The sequence below is a fragment of the Saimiri boliviensis genome, chromosome 17 (genome assembly GCF_048565385.1).
Source record: "Saimiri boliviensis isolate mSaiBol1 chromosome 17, mSaiBol1.pri, whole genome shotgun sequence".
In the NCBI taxonomy this organism is placed as follows: domain Eukaryota; kingdom Metazoa; phylum Chordata; class Mammalia; order Primates; family Cebidae; genus Saimiri; species Saimiri boliviensis.
The window spans coordinates 32,713,809-32,735,356 of NC_133465.1; the positions used below are offsets into that span (position 1 = coordinate 32,713,809).

Here is a 21,548-nt window from a genome sequence, read left to right on the forward strand (position 1 = left end):
CCCCACCCCCTCAGCTACCCACCCCAGGCTTGCTCACCTTCAAAGACTGTGTCCTGTTAGCCTTTCCCAGGCCACATCCTGGGCCTCATCCTGCAGCAAAACAGACTTGTTCCCTTTAGAATGTGTACACAAAGCAAGAGGCAAAATTCACAAAGGCCACTTTTAGCTCAAAGTGTTCATGCCCAGCTGGGGAAATAAGCTTTGGTGGTGGTGGTGGTGTCTATGTGTCAGTGGGTGGGTGGGAGAAAGGACCTTTCAGGAACCTCTCCTGCCTCTCCTGCTGTTTGTTATCCTGGAAACCATGGCTGCTTTGAAACTGGCTGCTGAATTCCTCCTCCTGCCAACTTCTGATCTATGTGCATGCCCTGGCTGGGGGAAGGGAAGTCAAGCCAGGAAGCTCTCCTTTCCACAGGTCCACTACCCAAACACACAGTACATGGGAAACCTCCAAGTTTATGGCAACCTCTACACCAGGATGTCCCTGGATAAGCCTAGTCAACTTGCTGAAGGTGCTGTGGCACTTCCAGCCCAATGTAGGGTCAGCTGCTGCCATGTCCTGCCTCAGCCTGAGAGGCTTCAGGGAGCTCACTTCCAATCCTGATCATCCCCATGCTCCATCCAGTCCCTGCTGAGGATAGGGGTAGCAGTGGTTGCTGAGCAGGGCAGAGAAGGGAAGGCTGGGTAAAGCCTGGGGCTCCGAGGGACAGACAGCGGGAAGCCAACCTGTCTGGGGGCTGTGGGGTGACACCTAGGAGGTGGGATTCCATAGGAGCTGTGGCTCCAAGTCTCCCTACCCTCCCTTCCTGCCCCTATGCATGCTCATGGTCCCATCAGACTTCACTTACAAAGCACACATTCAAAGATATAATCATTAAGAATTTCACGGCCCGGCGTGGCGGCTCATGCCAGTAATCCCAGCACTTTGGGAGGTTGAGGTGGGCGAATCATGAGGTCAGGAGTTTGAGAACAGCTTGGCCAACATGGTGAAACCCCATCTCTACTAAAAACACAAAGAATTAGCTGGGCATGGTGGCAGGTGCCTGTAGTCCCAGGTACTCAGGAGACTGAGGCAGGAAAATTGCTTAAATCCGGGAGGCGGAGGCTGCAGTGAACTGAGATCACACCACTGCACTCCAGCCTGGGAAACAGAACAAGACTCCATCTTAGGAAAAAAAATTAGCTGGGTATGGTGGTGCACACCTGTAATCTCAGCTACTCTGATGGCTAAGGCAGGAAAATAAATTGAACCTGGGAGGCAGAGATTGCAGTGAGCTGAGATTGCGCTACTGCACTCCAGCCTGGGTGACAGAGCAAGACTCTGTCTCAAGATAAAAATAAAAAATAAAATAAATGTGTTCTGTAGAGACAGAGTCTTGCTGTGTTGCCAAGGCTGGTCTTGAACTCCTGGCCTCAAGTGATCCTCCTTCTTGGCCTCAAAAAGTGTTAGAAGCATGAGCCTGTAATAGGTATGCCTGTAACACTGAATGAAGATTACAGGCATGAGCCACTGTACCCAGCATGAGGGAAGTTATTACAAAATATAGAACGTCATGAGACTATTCATGTCCTTTGACACAATCATCCTATCCCTTAGTGTTGATTTCCAGACAGTCATCCAAAGAATAAAGAAAAGCTCTCTGCAGAAGGACGTATATTGCAGTATTGCTTATCATGGCAAAAAATCGGAAGCAAACTCAATGTCAGAACAAGAAGAGAATAGTTAATTAAATGATGTATCTACTTCAAGGAGTTATGCAGTCATCAGGGCAAGATTAACCTGAAAACTCTTAAGCAGCTTGAGTGATGCTTGTGATGATCTAAATCAAAGTAAAAAAAACCCAAGATTTAAAACCACATGTACTAGGATGATAACAAGATGAAAATGTGTTCCTGCAGAGAAATACTGGAATGGAAAGAATAAAGATAGAATTTTTGTATTGTTTGGACAATGAGATCATGGGGTGACTTCTTTCTCATTTTACCAGACCTTGTGCACCATGGTTATATTCGTTTCTGTGCAACAAAGACAATTAATAGGTGAAAAAAATTAAAGTAACAGACCCAGTGGCCATTTTCAGGATTAACAATACCCTGTGATGGTCTGATTGGTGCCCACACAGACAAAGGTCCTTACCTGCCTGCTTGGATGGCTTCACATTGCCTAGCAACTACCTGCTTATCAGCAGTTGCTAGGAAACCAAGGACATAGCTGGTCTCCTGACCAATAGCACAGTGTCCATACTACTGCCAGCCGTTCCTTCAAGTTCTCTCCAGCAGTCATGCTCCTGTCTGGCCATTCCTCTTCTTCTCTTGCTCTCCTCCTTCACATTCCTACCTGCCTGGGGCTAACCTGTGAGTAGCACTCAATGGGGTCCCCACAGTCATACAACCTGACACAACACAGGTAATCACCAGTTCCACAGGACCCTCTTCCTTCCCTCAGTTCCTCTGCTTCCTTCTTGCTCCAGGACAGGGCCTGAATCAGAGTGTGTGGATGGCTCAAAGTTTAAATCTGTAGTTATCCCACCATTGAGACAAGTATTGCCCACAGCCTCCATTGGGTTCTAGGACCTGAAACCTATTCCTCGGGAAAGTGATTCCTTCAGGAAAGGCACTGAGCTCAGCCCAGGGCTCCCATCATAGTGCCTGGTGGAAGCAAATCCATTCTTCTTCTTTTTTTTTTTTTTGAGGTGGAGTCTCACTCTTGTTGCACAGGCTGGAGTGCAATGGCGTGATCCCGGCTCACTGCATGAGCCACCACACCCAGCTAATTTGTTTTTATTTTTAGTAGAGATGGGATTTTGCCATGTTGCCCAGGCTGGTCTCAAACTCCTGATCTCAGGTGATCCACTTGCCTCAGCCTCCCAAAGTGTTGAGATTACAGGGGTGAGCCACCTTGCCTGGCCAAATCCATGATTCTTGAATGCATTCTTTGACAGGGGTCATGTGGACATCTCCCTGTTCCGAGTGGCCTACTTTAAAGAGAAAGAAAACTTCATCTAGGGTGGATTAATCTGAACACAAAGATCCTGGGAGACTCCAGTTTTCCACCATTGTTGAGAATTATCCTTGCTGCTCTGCATTTTTCATTCCCATCATCTCCATGTGTTGTTCCACCGTCTCCTCAATGCCGAGGAAGTTGCCATGTATCTCTATTCAAAAAGATCTTTCTCCTCCTCCTCCTTCTCCTCCTCCTCCTCCTCCTCCTTCTTCTTCTTCTTCCTATTCCTCTTGACACAGGGTCTCACTATGTTGCCCAGGCTGGTCTCAAACTCCTGAACTCAAGCAATTCACTAGCCTCAGCTTCCCAAAGTGCTAGGATTATAGGCAAACACCCAGCCAATTATTTTTATTTACAGACAGGATCTTGCTCTGTCACCAGGGCTGGAGTGCGGTGGCATGATTATGGCTCACTGCAGCCTGGGCTCAAGAGATCCTTCTGCCTCAGCCTCCAGAGTATCTGGGAATTCAGGCATGTGAAATGATGCCTGGCTAATTAAAAAAAAAATTTTTTTTTTGAGATGGAGTCTTGGCTGGGTGTGGTGGCTCACTCCTGTAATCCTAGCACTTTGGGAGGCCAAGATGGGTGGATCACCTGAGGTCAGGAGTTTGAGACAAGCCTGGCCAACATGATGAAACCCCATCTTAAAAAAAAAAAAAAAAAAAAAAAAAAAGATGGAGTCTTGCTCTGTTGCTCAGGCTGGAGGGCAGTGGTGAGATCTCGGCTCACTGCAACCTCCACCTCCCGGGTTCCTGCCTCAGCCTCTTGAGTAGCTTGGATTACAGGTACCCACCATCATACCCGGCTAATTTTTGTATTTTTGTAGAGAACAGGTTTCGCCATGCTGGCCAGGCTGGTGTTGAACTCTTGACCTTAGGTGATCTGTCTGCCTTGGCCTCTCAAAGTGCTGGGATTACAGACTTGGGTGTGTATTTCATATCTTCTTGCCACTAGAATATAAATTGCTCGAGAGCAGATACTCTGTGCTTCTGTTATCACTGGCACCTATGACAGCCTCAGGCTCAAAGAAGCTATCGTTTACGGCCTGCCTACTGTTTCGTACAGCTCGCCCAGAACAACTTCCCACTCATGAGCTCGCCTAATCAAACAACCCTTTGACGCCGGCTTTATGATTCCCTTCTTACACATCTGAAAACCTGTTTCAAGATTATACACCTAATGGGTGGTAGAGCCAAGGATTTGATTCCCAGCTCACTCCCTGTTCCTCAGAATCCTAGCTGTTGCTATTAGAATCTGGATCCAGGCCAGGCACGGTGGCTCACGCTTGTCATCCCAGCACTTTAGGAGGCCGAGGCAGGAGGATCACCTGAGGTCAGGAAGTTCAGGGCCAGCCTGGCCAACATGGTGAAACCACATCTCTACTAAAAATACAAAAAATTAGCTGGGTGTGGTGGCACCGCCTGCAATCCTAGCTACTCAGGAGATTGAGGCAGGAAAATCACCTGAACCCAGGAGGGAGCCAAGATTCCACCTGTGAACTCCAGCCTGGGCAACAAGAGTGAAACTACCTCTAAAAAAAAAAAAGAAAGAAAAAAAAAAAAGGCTAAGAGCAGTGGCTCATGCCTGTAATCCCAGCACTTTGGGAGGCGGCGGTGGGTGGATCACGAGGTCAGGAGTTCAAGACTAGCCTTGCCAAGGTGGTGAAACCCTGTCTCTACTAAAAATACAAAAAAATTAGCCGGGTGTGGTGGGGGGGGGCCTGTAATCCCAGCTACTAGGGCAGCTGAGGCAGGAGGAGCGCTTGAACCTGGGAGGTGGAGGTGGGAGTGAGCAGAGATTGAGCCACTGCACTCCAGCCTGGGCAACAGAGCGAGACTCCATCTAAAAAAAAAAAAAAAAAGAAATGCTACTAATTTTTGTTTGTTGATTTTGTATCCTGAAACTTTACTGAATTTGTTTTATCAGTTGTAATAGTTTTTTGGTAGAGTCATTAGATTTTTCCAAATATAAAATCATGTCATATGTAAACAAGGATAATTTGACTTTTTCCTTTGTAATTTGGATGCCCTTTATTTCTTTCTCTTATGATTGCTCTAGCTAGGACTCCCAGTACTATGTTGAATAACAGTGGTGACAGTGGCATCCTTGCTGTGTTCCCGATCTTAGAGGAAAGGCTTTCGGTGTTTCCCATTCAGTATGATACTAGCTGTGGTTCTGTCGCATATGGATTTTATTATGTTGAAGTATGTTCCTTCTATATCCAGTTTTTTGAGGGTTTTTTTTTTAAATCATGAAGAGATGTTGAATTGTATCAAATGCTTTTTCAGCATCCATTGAAATTATCATATGGTTTTTGTCCTCATTCTATTGTTATATATTGATTGATTTGCATTATGTTGAACCATCCTTGCATCCCTGAGATAAGTCCCACTTGGTCATGATGAATGATTTTTTTTTTTTTTTCTTTTCTGAGATGGAGTTTCACTCTTGTTGCCCAGGCTAAAGTGCAATGGTGCGATCTCAGCTCACTGCAACCTCCGCTTCCTGGCTTCAAGGGATTCTCCTACCTCAGCCTCCCAAGGAGCTGGGATTACAGGCATGTGCCACCACACCCGGTTAATTTTGTATTTTTAGTAGATACGGCATTTCTCCATGTTGGTCAGGTTGGTCTCGAACTCCCGACTTCAGGTGATCTGCCCACCTCGACCTCCCAAAGTGCTGGGATTACAGGTGTGTGCCACCGTGCCTGGCTGAGGAATGATTTTTTAAAATGTGTTGTTAGATTCGGTTTGCTACGATTTTGTTGAGGATTTTGCATCAATGTTGGCCTGTAGTTTTCATGGTTTGATGCGTCTTTGGTTTTGGTGTCAGGATAATACTGGCCTCAGAGAATGAGTTTGGAAGTATTCCCTTCTCTTTTATTTTTTCAGAATAGTTTGAGTAGGATTGGTATTAATTCTTCTTTAGAAATCAGCAGTGAAGCCATCAGGTCCTGGGCTTTTCTTTGCTGGGAGACATTTTATTACAGCTTAGATCTTGTTACTTATTATCAGTCTGTTCAGGTTTTGGGTTTCTTCATGGTTCAATCTTGGTAGGTTGATTGTACTTAAGAATTTATCAATTTCTTTTAGATTTTCCAGTTTATTGGCATATAGTTGCTCAGAGTAGCCACCAAGGATTCTTTGAAATTCTGCAGTATCAGTTGTAATGTCTCCTTTTGAATCTCTGATTTCATTTATTTGGCTCTTATTTTCTTAGTCTGTTAATCTGGCTAAGGTTTTGTCAATTTGTTTATCTTTTCAAAACAACAACTTTTTGTGCTGTTGATCATTTGCACTTTGAATTTTATTTCTGCTCTTTATTATTTCTTTACTAATTTTGGGTTTGGTTTGCTCTTGCTTTTTTGTTCTTTAAGATGTGTTATTAGCTTATTTATTTGATGTTTTCCTTTTTTTGCTGTAGATGCTTATAGCTGTAAAATTCTCTTTTAGTATTGCTTTTGCTGTATCCCATAGATTTTTGTATGTTCTGTTTCCATTATCATTGGTTCCAAGAAATTTTTTAACTCCCTTCTTAATCTCATCATTTACCCACTGGTCATTCAGGGTCATATCATTTAATTTTAATGTGTTTGTACAGTTTCCAAAATTCCTCGTTACAAAAAAATTTCTAGTTTTATTCAAGATTAACATTTAAATTGGTGGGATTTTTTTTTTTTTTCTTTTTGAGACAGAGTCTTATTCTGTCACCCAGGCTGGAGTTGGAGTGCAGTGGCGCCATCTCAGCTCACTGCAACCTCTGACTCCCTGGTTTACGCGATTCTCCTGCCTCAGCCTCCCGAGTAGCTGGGATTACAGGCACACATCCCCATGCCCTGCTCATTTTTGTATTTTTAGTAGAGACAAGGTTTTAGCATGTTGGCCAGGATGGTCTCCATCTCCTGAGCTGGTGATCTGTCTGCTTCAGCCTCCCAAAGTGCTGGGATTACAAGTGTGAGCCACTGAGCCCAGCCACAAATTGGTGGACTTTGAGTAGAGTGAATTGCCCTTTTTAGTTTGGGTGGGCTTTATCCAAACAGTTGAAGGCTGCAGAGAATTCTTCCAACTTTTCTAAGGCTTTTGGGCTTGAACTGCAGCATCAGCCTTTCCCTGGGTCTTCAGCCTGCCAGCCTATTCTATAGATTTTGGACTTGTCAGCCTATATAATCATGTCAGCCAATTCCTAAAAATAAATGTCTCAATATGTATAGACATCCTGTTGGTTCTTTTTCTCTGGAAAACCCTGACTAATACGGTGTTGCCCTTAGGGTTAATGAGTGACTATACTGCATAGCTTTAGAACAAGGAAGGCTATTTAGAACTAGCAGGCTATCACTTAAGTGTTCACACATGTCTCGGTTCAGCTTCAAGGATGCCTGCGTGCTCTCGCTCCCTGACTACCCTCTCCCCACCGTGCATTAAAAATACTCCCATGCCCTCAGCAAAGGAGTGAGGACCATTTGAGTCTCCCCACAAAAAGTTGGGTACTCCTTAGAGGTGGTATGGCAGGAAGTGGGAGGCAACCCCCATATACCCTGCCTGCAGTGATTCTCAGTGTGGCCCCAACAATCATTTCACCTCCAGCTGGGAGCTAAAACTTGGAGGATAGTTCCTTGGGAAGGCCCTGAGCTACCAGACTGTACTTGCAACTTCCTGATCACAGGAGAGAATCAGAGCTTCCTCTAGAGAGATCCAGGGTTTTATCTTGAGAATGGAATAAGCTAGAGTCAACTAATTGCACTATGCTGTGCAACGTGATGTGCAGTGCATGCAACAGAAGCAAACAGTTTAGTCCTAAGAGGACTCCCCCATGCTTCTGAGGGACTCCCATGAGGAGCCTTGGCTATTTGGAGAAGAAAGAAGGTCTAAAACAAATAGGGTATTTTTCTCTCTCTCTTAAGAGAGCTGAGGACATCAAATTCAGATGCAGGTTGTACACCTGCCACATTTAGCAGAAAACTGCTGACCCAGGCAGCTGACCTGAAATCCATTCAAATCAGCAAGTTCGTTATGCATAACTTTCTTGTTTTTGAAATGAAAAGCCAGGGTCTTGGCCTAAACTGTTTTTTTTTCTCTCTCTCTCTCTTTTTCGAGATGGAGTTTCACCCTGGTTGCACAGGCTGGAGTGCAATGGCACAATCTTGGCTCACTGCAACCTCCGCCTCCCAGGTTCATTGATTCTCCTGCCTCAGCCTCCTGAGTAGCTGGGATTACAGGCATGCACCACCACACCTGGCTAATTTTTGTATTTTTAGTAGAGATGGGATTTCTCTGTGTTGGCCAGGCTGGTCTCAAACTCCTAACCTCAGGTGATCCACCCACCTTGGCCTCCCAAAGTGCTGGTGTTAAAGGCATCAGCCACTGTTTCTGGCCTTGTTTATGCTTTCTACATAAGCTTATTCTACCAGAGACCAGAGAAAAGCCACAGTTACCTGGATCTTAGGTAAAGAACATTTTTCTCAAAGTGTGGGTATCATGCTAGACTCCACTTTTTTTTTTTTTTGAGACGGAGTTTCGCTCTTGTTACCCAGGCTGGAGTGCAATGGCGCGATCTCGGCTCACCGCAACCTCCACCTCCTGGGTTCAGGCAATTCTCCTGCCTCAGCCTCCTGAGTAGCTGGGATTACAGGCACGTGCCACCATACCCAGCTATTTTTTTTGTATTTTTAGTAGAGACGGGGTTTCACCATGTTGACCAGGATGGTCTCGATCTCTTGACCTCGTGATCCACCCGCCTCGGCCTCCCAAAGTGCTGGGTGGCTTGAGCCACCGTGCCCGGCCTAGACTCCACTTTTATTACAAGAGCTGAGATACAAAAGTTCAGGAACACTTTGATCTCTAGAGGAAGATTCCCACAGTCAGCCACATTACTGCATGCTGGCAATGTGATATAAGCGAAAAAGTCAGAAGATCCAGAAGGTGGATAGGATCCCTGTGCCCCTTTACCGCTGCTTTCTTTCTGTGACCTAACTGAAATCACAGAGTGCCTTAACTATGCTGTGACCCAGCCAGCTGCAGGTTTTTCCCAGCAGGCTTGAACCCAAACCCAGGCCTTGAACATTCTCAGACACTGACAAGGGTATCTAAGTTGTTGCCCAAAACACTGAAGGAAACTGATTGTAGCCCTGAGCCTCCTATAAACTCCATACCTGACCCTCTTGCTGCAGAAATATCTACGTAGAATCCCTTTCTCTTGCTGTTAGTATCAGAGATACACTGTACTCCACTCTCTGTGTCAGCTCCTCTATTAAAGGCTTTGAACTGATTACCCTGAATTTAGTGCTTCTGTCTTTGGAATCCCGGCCAGCCGCGTCTTGGTATGGTTTGAAATAGTCCCTTGTGGGAATTCCCCTCATGCTGCTTCTGGGGTGGCTGGACAGAATAACAAGTGAAAACTAAATCTCTCCCTCTGCCTCCATTCATAAGCCATCCAGATATCACAAGGACATATGTTCATTTCCATTTTCTGTCTCCAACCAGAGGCAAGGGGTCCCATGTCCCTCCTATTCCTCCTTGTATCTGCCAGGTGGCAGTGTTATTCCTCCCAGGATTTCAGTTCCCTCAGCTGATATGTGAGGCATTCCAGTGCTGTGAAGGTCGGGATGAGACCATTTATAATATATATAAAGTGTTCAGTATCTTAACTCATTAACCCTAAGGGCAACATTGTATTAGTCAGGGTTCTCCAGAGAAAAAGAACCAATAGGATGTTTAAGACATTTATGTTTAAGAATTGGCTGACATGATTATATAGACTGGCAAGTCCAAAAATCCCTTTTCAGTTTTGCCAGCTCCTTCTCCAGTTTCCCCAAAGTTGGTAAAGGGTGGTACCGTCCACTGAGCATGCATCCTCATGAATGGGATCAGTGCCCTTATAAAAAGACCCAAGGGAGCTTGTTTGCTCCTTTGCGCTGTAAAGGCACAGCTAGAAGGTGACATCTATGAGGAAGAGGGCCCTGACTAGACATTGAATCTGCCAGCACCTTGTTCTTGGTCTAAATACTCTCAAGAACTGTAAGAAATAAACAAATAAACATTTGTCATTCATAAGCCACCCAGTTAATGTTATTTTCTTATAGGAGCCTGAATGGACTAAGACACCCAGCATGGGGAAGGGGATATGCCTGGGCCTGGGGCCTTTGGAGGTCATGAGAAATTCTCTAAGGTGGCTGCATCTCAGGAACTCCCTTAAGTCAAACTCAGGCCCAGCCCCTGGCCCTGGAGCTGTGAAAGATATCGAACCTCTGGTTGCCTGTGCTGGTGTGGATTCTGTAACTCTGAGAGACCATTGGGTGATGCTGGCAGGTTTGACTCTGGGCAGGTAGAGAACAAGGAGGAGGAAGGGTCAGTGGGAAAATGGAGTGATCAAGAGTAGCCTACACTGGTCAGGTGTTTGGCCTCTCACCATTCAAACTCTACTCTTCAGGGTGAACCTCATTGTCCAGCACTGTGTGGGTGCTTTGGCCTCCCAAAGTGCTGGGATTACAGGACTGAGCCACTGTGTCCAGCCTAATACACAAACGCTTACTGAATACTTACATTGTGCCAGGGCTTACGGATGTAGCTGTGAACAGGGAAGATGTGGATACTGCAATTTCAGAGCTCATAGCCCAACAGAGAAGACAGGCAATGAATAGAAAAATGGCTCAAAGTATCACTAGTACTCTGTAATGAAAGCCCATCAGCTCCTTCATCCTTTCTCAGCCACATGCCCAGTGTTGGCCTTGGGACATTGCTGCCTGGGGACTCTCCCTCCTTTAGATGCTGCCCTTGGGCCTGTGGCCTGATGCCTGGCCCTGCCCTCTCTGCTGAGTGTGTTGTCAGCATCTTCCAGCCTCAGGTGAGCTGTTGAGGGCACAGTGACTCTCCTGCTCAAGCCGGGACAGTGGCACCCACATCACATGAAGGGGAGGCACCAGAGAGTCATCTAGCAGAGCAGCTAAATGATCTGGACTGCCTAGTTTTGACTCCCAGCAAGGGCTCTTACCAAATGTGGGACTCTGGGCAGATTACTTGACCTGCGTGTGCATCATCTGTAAAGTGGGCTGATAACAGCATCCCCCTCCTGGTGTCCCTGTGCAGACTGACTGGGTTTGTGTCTATAGAGCACTGGGGATAGCAAAGGCCTCCTGCTGGTATTATGGATAAAATGCAGGTTGATCAAGTGCCTCTTCACTTGGGTGTGTGGTTCTTTCTGTTTCTTCCTTAAACAACTTGGCTCAGTCCTTCTGATAACCCTTGGGGTCTGGAAAGAAAAAGGTAGGGAGATCTTTTGAAGATGCATTTTGCTGAATCTGAGTTTTGGGACTGTCTATTGTATGGTTCAGAAGGTCTTGGTTCCAGGGAACCCACAGTTTGGGGCCTGTGGAATATCAGTGTTTTTCAGCAATCTAGTCCAGGTGAGTTCCTGGCTGGAGGGGGAGGGGGAAAGGGTGAGGCTGGGTAGTGACCCCACCCAGGTGTCTGTGTGAAGTGTCCTAATTTTCCATGGGCAGCACAGGGAGGAGCAAGTGTGACAAAAATGAGGGAACTCACTTCTTCTTGGAGCGGGGGTTGTGTGGAGAGCAGAGGTCTGTGTGTGCTGAAGGAGATGGGTGGGTGGGGCATGAAGGACCTGAAGGCCAAGGCCAGCCACAGGTGTGTGGCCTGAGGGTTTTCTGCTAAGAACTGGAAAGCCTGCTAGACAAATTCTAAAAGAGCTGTAACACTCCTTTATTTTCTTAATAAACTTCCTTCCACTTTTCTGTCGGCTTGCTCTTGCATATCTTCCTGCGAGAAGCCAGTAATCCACATGGCCTCCCATGCTGAACCCGTTGGGACTCATCCTGTGACACAGCCAGAGGCAAAAGTTTCCATGTCTCTCCTATTCCTCCTTGCATCTGGATGGGATCCAGAGGGCTCTAGGCTTGGCTGTTGTGGCCACCAGATGCAGCTCTAAGAGGTCTGCAGGGGTCCTGCCAGCTCCAGATGGACATTCCCTGAGATGCTGTTAGGCCACCTGGACTGGGGCCCCATGTGGCATCCCTGGCATGGACACATAATGCCCAGCAAAGGCATCATCAGTGTTCCACTACTTTAGTGCTGGAAGGCAAATCAAATGGCAACTTGTTTGCAGAGAAAGAAACAGACCCAAAGGAGGGTCAGGCAAAGCCAGGACTCAAGGTCTGGTGTTCATACCTCAGATGCCGAGTGGCAGGAGTCCCTTTTTGCTGCCCTTCTCCCAGAGTTCCATAATGAGGTAAGGATGGGTCTCCTTCAGGGCTTGGTAGAGTCGATCTTTGCAGCTCCTGTCCCAGGACTGGCTGAAGCTGAACAGCTCCCGCATCTTGCTGGGCCTGGTGTTCTCAGCCAGCACCCTCTCATACTGCTCCTGGCTCAGCACATGTCCAAGTAGGTTGTCCAAGACAGGTTCCACTGATGTCACTCGGGCTACCAGTTGCTCTCGATACTGGTCCACGAAGTGCAGCAACCCCGGGGCATCCAGAGGGGAAGGTAAGGCTGGCAATGAACAAAGACGGGCTCTGACCACAGCCTTCACCTCCAGCCTCCATGTTCCGTGCTTTTCTCTCTCTTTTCTGCATCCCTTGCTTCCTTTTGTTTCCAGAAATGCACCTCTATCTTCCTTCATGTCAGCATCTAGCCTGGCATTCTGCTAGAATAGGGATTAGAAATGGGGTTCCTAATGGGGGCACTAGAGGCTCTCAGGTGTGGAGTTCTAGGGCCTCTGCGGATAGGACAAGGGGATATGGGGAGGGACCATGCACCGCTCTCCAGAGCCTGACCCCTTGTGAGTTCTGCATTGATGAGTCCCTTCCTTTCTCTCTTCCCTTCCCCCTAGAACCAGACTGCCACTGCCTCTTGTGGTCTCTGAGAGCTGTTACTGACCTTTGAGGGCTGGAGGGACCAGAGTAGTTGCAGGTGTGAGATCTCCTGGAGGAAAACAGAGATGAAGATGCATCTGTAACAGTGCTAAGTTATTAACACACGATACACTTCCAAACTCCCAATCACTTCTGAGATTTTTTTTTGAGAGAGCCTTGCTCTTCACCTAGGCTGGAGTGCAATGGTGCAATTGCAGCTCATTGCAACCTCTGCTCCCCAAGGTTCAAGGGATTCTCCTGCCTCAGCCTCCCAAGTAGCTGGAATTACAGGCATGTGCCACCAGGCCTGGCTAATTTTTTGTGTTTTCAGTAGAGACAGGATTTCACTATGTTGGCCAGGCTGCTCTTGAACTCCTGAGGTTGTGATCCACCCACCTCAGCTTTCCAAAGTGCTGGGATTACAGGTGTGAGCCATTGCACCTGGCTGAGATTCTTTGATTTAGAAGAAAGCTACAAAGTCTGATAGGATCTGGAGTAAGGGCTGGAAGAGTCCTTAGGGGTTATCTAGGTGAATCCCTTCCCTATGCATATGGGGAAACTGAGGCCCTGAAGTTGTGATCATAGAGTAACAGAGAGAAGGCATCCAAATGAGCAATAGCAATGTCTTCTACAATATCCCAGACTTGGTTTGATCCAGTGTTGGTCTGAACTGTATCCCTGGTGAACTAACCAAACCCCTTGCTAGATGGCTTGAACTATTTAGCACCTCCTTGTTCTGGCAGAAATCTACTTCCTTGTTCTTTTTTTTAAGTCTTCTAGACTGGCACCAACCAAAGGTGTATATTCTGGATTTGGATGTCAGACTCTAGAATCAACATCAAGAAATCTTTGGACATGGGAGTAACAAATGAATTTTAACAGAAAAAAACAGATAACAAAAATGAAGATACTTAAAAATCATTTTGCAAAGGAGAGAAAGGGGAAGTTCACAGTAGCTCATATGTGCAAGGCCTGAGAGTCTGAGCAGACTCCACGTTCAGTATGATCTCATGGTGCAGGAGGTGGGTACAGGGAGTTCAGGTTGTGATACCAGGAACGCTGGATCCATGTGGGTGGAGAAAAGAGAGTGTTTCACATCCTTTCTGCTGCCTGGACAGTCTAGGGCAGGCGTCCCCAAACTTTTTACACAGGGGGCCAGTTCACTGTCCCTCAGACCGTTGGAGGGCCGCCACATACTGTGCTCCTCTCACTGACCACCAATAAAAGAGGTGCCCCTTCCTGAAGTGCGGCGGGGGGGCTGGATAAATGGCCTCAGGGGGCCGCATGCAGCCCGCGGGCCATAGTTTGGGGACGCCTGGTCTAGGGGTCAATTCTGACTCATTCCCACACCAGAGCATCTACTGAGAAAGCTGACTGGATGGCAAAGAATTTACAAACCGGCCGGGCACAGTGGCTCACGCCTGAAATCCCGGCACTTTGAGAGGCCGAGGTGGGTGGATCATGAGGTCAAGAGTTCAAGACCAGCCTGACCAATATGGTGAAATCCCGTCTCTACTAAAAATAGAAAAAAAAAAAAAAAAAAAAAAAAAAAAAGTCAGCCGGGTGTGGTGGTGCGCACCTGTAGTCCCAGCTACTCAGGAAGCTGAGGCAGGAGAATTGCTTGAACCCAGAGGCAGAGGTTGCAGTGAGTCGAGATTGCATCACTGCACTCCAGTGTGGACAACAGAGGAAGATTCTGTCTCAAAAAAAAAAAAAAAAAGGAATTTACAAACCAAAATGGAAGCAGCTGGAGATGTCTAACTTGTACAACAAGAGTCATCAGGTAGGCTATCACCACAGTCTCCAAGATTATCAATGGCTTTCTCATGGGGAAGGAGATAGACTTTTTCTGAGTTCCAAGGGACAGAATTAGGACTGATAAGAGGCAGAGTTTGGCCTAACATGAGGAAAAAGATAATATTGCTATGATTTGTTGAGGATTACTGCATGAGGCATGTACAGACATCGCTTTATTTAATCTTTCCAACATTTCTACAAATTAGTCATTATGTTCCTCATTTTACAGAAGAGGGACTCAAATGAATTAAGTAATTTTCCCAAGGTCACCCAGCAAGTAAGTGCCAGAGTGGGATTTGAACCCAGGTCTGAAGTTGGGGTGGGCTAGTTCTCCATCCCAGGCCAGGACTCAGTAACGCCCACCCTCTTTCCACTACACTGCGAAGCCAGCTTGTTGTAGCTCAGAATGGATTTGCCATTTTTTGACAGCTGACTAGGGCTGGTTTGGGGGTTTGGATTCTTAGGGTGTTAGTACTAGACTAAGAGTCCCTAAGTTTTCTCCATCCCAGAAAATTTATTATTTGATTTCCTCTTGTCTTCCTTGAAAATACTGAGTGATACAGGGGAGAGTATCTGAAATTGTCAAATCAGCTTAATCCATACAACCATGTAAGTATCTAGGTCTTATTCTTTCACCTCACATCCAAGCTATCATGAGAAGCTTAGCCAAAAGCTTTGTGGATGTCGACATCTGTTCATTCAAGGGCACTGTGAAGACACCATTGTGCATGGGAGAGAGCACACATTTTAGAGGGTCAGATGGACTCATTTAAATTATAGTCATAACAACTGTTACGTAACTTGAGAAAGCCACCTACCTCCTGGGGGCTACCTCTTCTCATCAATAAATTGTGATAATGCACACACTCTCTCTCTCTCTCTCTCTCTGACTTTCTTTCTCCTCCCACCTCTGAGCTCCCTGGATGTGTCCTGGTTTTACCTGGTTTCACCAAGGCCTCCCACACCAAAGTCTCATCTGTCTTGTTTTTCATTTGCAGCCTGATCCCTGATCCCAAGTGGCCAACATAGAACTCAGAGAACAGCTGGGGTTCTCCAGGGCTTCGATAGCAGAGCTCCAGTTCCTGAAGAGGCAAAGAGTTGAGTTGCCACCCGGTTCATCTTGCACGGGAGGCCTTTCCCCACCTGATACCTTCTTGGCCCTGCTTGGCTCCACAGGGACACTCTGATGATCCCTGTATTGAAATCAATCACCACCTTCAGACACTGCTCTTTTCCCAGTTTTCCCCAGAAGGATGAGGATACAACTAAGTATTTCATGGGTGAGTCAGGGCTTGTCCTTAAAAGTAGTGTTCATCATCCTAAGTCAGATCCTCCTTCCTCAACCTCCCGTATCTTTAATCCAAACCCTCATTTCTCCAGCCCAAAGCCTGTCTACCCAAAAGATCCTAAACTCGATCCACTTTCAATTGACAAAAATTTATATCCATCCCCTTTCCTAAATCACACCTAAGGCAGAACTCTTGATTCCCCACTGTCTTCCAAATATGCTCCCTTTCCAGTTTCCCCAAACTCAGTAAAGGACAGGACCATCCACTGAACATGCAGGCTCCAAACTAGGAATCATTCTTGACTCCTTCCCTACACGGGCAATCCAGCAGGTCCTGTTGGCGCTACCTTCAAAATCAACCTTGAATTCACAAACTTTTCTCCATCTCCCTCGCTACCTTCCTAGTCAAGTGACCTTCAACTGCAGCTTGCAGTATCGCAACAGCCTTTTCCTTTTTTTTCCTTCCCTCTCTCTCCTTTTTTAAAGTGAGATGGGGGTTTTCCATGTTGCCTAGGCTGGACTTGAACTCCTGGGCTCAAGCAATCTCTTGCCTCAGCCTCGTAAGTAGCTGGGACTACAGGTGTGTGCCACCATACCCATCTTATTCTTTCATTTTTCATAGAGATGAGTTCTCCCTACATGGCCCAGGCTGGACTTAAACTCCTGGCCTCAAGCAATTCTCCCACCTTGGCCTCCCAAAGTGTTGGAATTACAGGTGTGAGTCACTGTACCCAATCACAACAGCCTTTTTTGTTTGTTTTGGAGACAGGGTCTTCCTCTGTGGCCCAAGCTGGAGTGCTGTGGTGTGATCTCAGCTCACTGCAACCTCTGCCTCCTGGGTTCAAGCAATTCTTCTGCCTCTGCCTCCTGAGTAGCTAGGTTTACAGGTGCCTGCCACCATGCCTAGCTAATTTCTGCATTTTAGTAGAGACTAGGTTTTACCATGTTGGCCAGGCTGGTCTTGAACTCCTGACCTCAGGTGATCTACCCGCCTCGGCCTCCCATATGAAAGCAAACCAAGTCTCTTTTTTTCGTTTGTTTTGTTTTTGAGACAGTCTTGCTCTGTCATCTAGGCTGGAGTGCAGTGGTGAAATCTTAGCTCACTGCAACCTCTGCCTCCCAGGTTCAAGTGATTCTCCTTCCTCAGCCACCTCAGTAGCTGGCATTACAGGGACATCACCACACTCAGCTAATTTTTGTACTTTTAGTAGAGACAGTGTTTTACCATGTTGGCCAGGCTGGTTTTGAACTCCTGATCTCAAGTGATCCTCCCGTCTTGGTACTCAAAGTGCTGGGATTACAGGCCTGAGCCATTGTGCTTGGCTATAAATTAGATCTTGTTTTACCATGTTTACAAGCCACAAGAGCTTGCCATTGCACTTAGAACAAAGTCCAAACTGCACACCAGGGCCAATGGGGCAGATGAGGCCTGGGAAGACTCTGCTTCTGATCTGACTCATCTCTTGCTATATTGACCTCTTTTTTGTCATCTGGAGGTGTCAAGCTTGCTCCCAACTCTACGCCTCTCACGCATTCCTTCTGCCTGAAATGCTCTCCCGCAAATCTCCATGTGGCCTGAACCAAGAGCCAATCTAAAGAAAATCTTCGTTTTCTTAGATCTTCCTCCAATGTATGCAACCAAGGCCCAAATTGTATAGCAGATCATAACACCCTCTACTGAGACATCTCATGGTTCCCCTAATATGTGTTCTGCCACTGCAGTGAGTAATAAACACAGTGTGTTCAACTACAGGTGTGTCCCTGGTGGTCTTGACTGGAGGACATTGACGACCTATAGCCCAAACACTTCCCAGTGCCCCCAAGTCAAACTCCATCATCTTCTTATCCTGCATGTGATCCTCCCTTCTTTGAACTTTCTTTCAGTCCTGGAAGCATTTCCACTTTCCCTAAATCCCACCCACTTTCTGTTCAACCTCAATTTATCCTGTCCCTGGGAAAGCCCTTAGACCTGCCCCACAGGCATTCCAAGTAGGACTTGCGTTCACAGTGAAGAGGCAGACACTGGGCTGCTCACCTCAGGGATGATTTCCAGCTCCTCTGAACCAGACACGGCATAACGAGAGCCCATATAAAGTGGGGTCAGCGGGGGTGGCTTGTGTAGTCGCACAAACTGGAACTTCATTTCTTCATCATCTATGGCCTACGGAACACAGGGAACAATGATTAGGGGAGGCTTCTGCCCAGTGAAATGTCTAAACAGGTGGGATGGTGCATTGATATATTTGGGTGGACAGAGTGGGGCTCTATTAGCCCTGCCTCCCTCCCCACATGCACTGCTACCAAGACAGCCTACACTTGGTCTTTGTTAGCTTCAGGATGGGAATAGGGTTGTTAGAGAAGTTAGAATGGGGAAAGGTTTAGGCCTGGAGGCCTCCAATCCTTTGATTCCTGGAGAGGGGCTGCAAGAAACCGTCCAAAGTTCCAGGGGAGACCTCAGGGAGGCAGGAGACAAGTCCATGGCTGAGAAGGGATGGATTGTTCACCCACTTCAAGGTTCTCATGTACAAGAGGCCTATCCTTAGTCCTAGTTGAAGACCCTCTAGGGGGCTCTCTGGCTGCATTTTGTGTTTACCATCGACCCACCACGGCCCAGCCTTTCTGGTTCTTAGTGTCACCTTCCGAATGGAGCCGTCACTTGGGATCAAGTACAGGTGGAAGGTGACTTCCTCAGGATGGATGCGGTGGTAGAGTAGCACCATGGAGGTGATGGGAAAGATGCGCAGGGCATTATGGATCACTCTTAGGAGGACTCCCATGGGGGAGAAGCTGGGGTCTTCCAGAACTATGTGATGCAGCTCCACCTTGGCTGGTTTCTCCAGGAGCATCCCCTCCTCTTTAAAGTGGGCCACTTGGAACAGGGATGTATCCATGTGGCCCCCTGTCAAAGAATGGATTCAAGAGGCACAGATGTATTTTATTTTTTTCAAGACAGAGTTTCTTGTCACCAAGGCTGGAGTGCAATGGCAGGATCTTGACTCACTATAACCTCCGCCTCCTGGGTTCAAGTGATTCTCCTGCCTCAGCCTCCTGAGGTGCTGGCATTACAGGTGCCTGCTACCATGCCCACCTAATTTTTGTAGTTTTAATAGAGATAAGGTTTCACTATGTTGGCAAGGTTGGTCGCGAACTCCTAACCTCAGGTGATCCAACTGCCTCAACCTCCCAAAGTGCTGGGATTACAGGTGTGAGCTACCACACCCATTCCAAGAGGCACAGATTTAGTGTTGTCACTGAGTCAGGATTTTCTGGCACCACAGGATCCCAGGGCTTAGGCTCAGGTACGTTCTTGGGTGAGCCCAGTGCTATGGTCTTGAATATCTGTGTCTCTCTACAACCCGTATGTTGAAATTCTAACCCCCAAGATGATGGTATTAAGAGGTGAAGCTTTTATGGGAGGTGATTATGTCATGGGGGTGGAATTCTCATGATTATGATTAGTGCCCTTATAAAAGAGACTCATGGGAACTTGCTTGCTCCTTCTACCCTGTGAGGACACAGCTAGAAGGCTCCATCTATGAGGAAAAGGGCCTTCACCAATACCGAATCTGCAGGTGCCTTGATCTTGGACTTTCTAGGCTCCAGAACTGTGAGAAACACATTTCTGTTATTTTTAAGCTACCTAGTTTATGGTATTTTGTTACAGCAGCCTGAACAGATTAGAACACCCAGCATGGGGAAGAGTATTTCTAGGCCTTGGGTGTTTGGAGGCTGTGGGAAATTTTGCCAGTACGTGGGAGCACTTAGGAATGCTGAGCTCCTAAGAGGGAGCTCAAAGAATACCCTTGACCCAAACTTGTACACAAGCCCAGCCCCTAGCCCTGAAGCTGAGAAAGATATCGAACCTTTGGTTGCCTGTGCTGGTGTGGATTCTCTATGAGAGACCATTGGGTGATGCTGGCAGGTTTGACTCTAGGCAGGTAAAGAACAAGTAGGAGGAAGGGGCAGTGGGAAAATGGAATGACCAGGAGCAGCCTACATTGGTCAGGTGTTTGGCCTCTCACCATTCAAACTCTTCTTTTTAGGAAGAGCCTCCTCATCCTAGCACTGTGTGGGTCTTGGCAGGAGGCAAGCTGAGCCTCCCACTCAGGAAGCTGCTACTCCTTGGCAGTAATGACACAGGTGTTTGGCTATAACTCGACTAAGTGGCTGTCCCTAACTGGGACCTCAAGTCTACAGGGGTAAAACAGATGCAGAGATAGTTATAGATAATTTTGGCAGTAGCAGTTGGGTAGAGTCCAGTGGGAGCCAGGTGTGGTGGTGTACACTTATAATTCCAGCTACTTAGGAGGCTGAGGTGGGCAGATCAGTTGAACCCAGGAGTTAAAGGTTGCAGCAAGCTATGATTGTGCTGCTGCATTCTAGCCTGAGTGACAGAGACCCAGAAAAGAGAAGAGAGGAAGAGAAGAGGGGAGGGGAGGAGAGGGGAGGGGAAGAGAAGAGAAGAGGAAGAGGAGAGAGAGAGAGAGAGAGAGTGAGAGAAAGAGAGAGAGAGAGAGAGAGAGAGAGAGAGAGAGAGAGAGAGAGAGAGAGAGAGAGAAGTGAGCCCAGTGGCTCCTGGGCAGGAGGGTCCTACAGTAGCTGTGTCTGCAGCATGTCTCCATATTTTCTTGATGTGACATTGGCTGCTCTGCCCTTGGTTTCTCTGTGTCACTGGGTCGCTATCTCCCCGACTCCCTACCCTTAGATTTGTTGCATAACCTTTTGCTAAGTCTATGAGCTAGTAAATAACTTTTCAATGTATTCATTTTCTGCTTAAATCAGCCAGAATTGGTATCTTTGATTGCAGCCTCTGACCAGTGCCAGGTAGGGATGTTAAAGTTATGAGAGAGCTTGAAGGATGAACACTGGTAATGGGAGAGACACTGGCCTAGGGATCAGGAGTCCTGGGTCCATCCCTGTGGCAACCGCTGCAATGCAAGAGGTTTCTGGGCAACAAAGCATCCAGCAAGCTGGACAAGGCCCTTAGTCAGATGTCAATACCAGAAGGGGCCATGAAGACCATTACTTGTCTCATTTAACTGCACTTTTTTGGATGAAAATTATGTCACAGTGGTATCTATCATCTGAAAAAATGAGGAAGAATTCACCTGTGAATCCTACCAACCAAACAATACAACTACTCTTTTTTCTTTTCTCCTTTTTTTTTCTGAGATAGAGTCTAGCTCTGCCACCCAGGCTGGAGTGCTGCAGTGGCACGATCTTGGCTCACCACAGCTTCTGCCTCCTGGGTTCAAGTGATTCTTATGGCTCTGCCTCCCAAGTAGCTGGGACTACAGACATGCGACACCGTGCCTGACTTTTTAGTAGAGATGGAGTAACGCCATGTTGGCCAGGCTGGTCTTGAACTCCTGACCTTAGGTGATCCACCCTGCCTCAGCCTCCCAAAGTGCTGGGGTTACAGGCATGAGCCACCATGCCTGGCCACAGTACAACTATTTTTTTTTTTTTTGAGACGGAGTTTCGCTCTTGTTACCCAGGCTGGAGTGCAATGGCACGATCTCGGCTCACTGCAACCTCCGCCTCCTGGGTTCAGGCAATTCTCCTGCCTCAGCCTCCTGAGTAGCTGGGATTACAGGCACGTG

General features: G+C 47.1%; 1 protein-coding gene and 1 non-coding gene across 5 annotated transcripts in view; both read right to left on the reverse strand.

Moving 5' to 3' along the window:
• NLRP1 (NLR family pyrin domain containing 1) overlaps positions 1-21,548 on the reverse strand; it is an 83,936-nt gene that overhangs the window by 5,162 nt on the left and 57,226 nt on the right. For 2 of the 4 annotated variants that reach the window (XM_074388515.1, XM_010341965.3), the window contains 5 exons: positions 18,582-18,844; positions 17,981-18,106; positions 15,598-15,739; positions 12,886-12,930; positions 4,581-12,498 (listed from right to left, as the gene is read on the reverse strand). In XM_074388515.1, coding sequence (XP_074244616.1) covers positions 12,179-12,498; positions 12,886-12,930; positions 15,598-15,739; positions 17,981-18,106; positions 18,582-18,844 — 896 coding nt within the window. In that variant the 3' untranslated portion in view covers positions 4,581-12,178. Of the gene's footprint in view, positions 1-4,580; positions 12,499-12,885; positions 12,931-15,597; positions 15,740-17,980; positions 18,107-18,581; positions 18,845-21,548 lie in introns of those variants that run through there. The other 2 variants (XR_012514612.1, XM_039476416.2) reach the window with 2 other exon arrangements.
• Positions 11,649-11,710, reverse strand: LOC120367013 (U7 small nuclear RNA). Its single transcript, XR_005581515.1, has one exon. It is a non-coding gene; the product is annotated as a U7 small nuclear RNA (small nuclear RNA).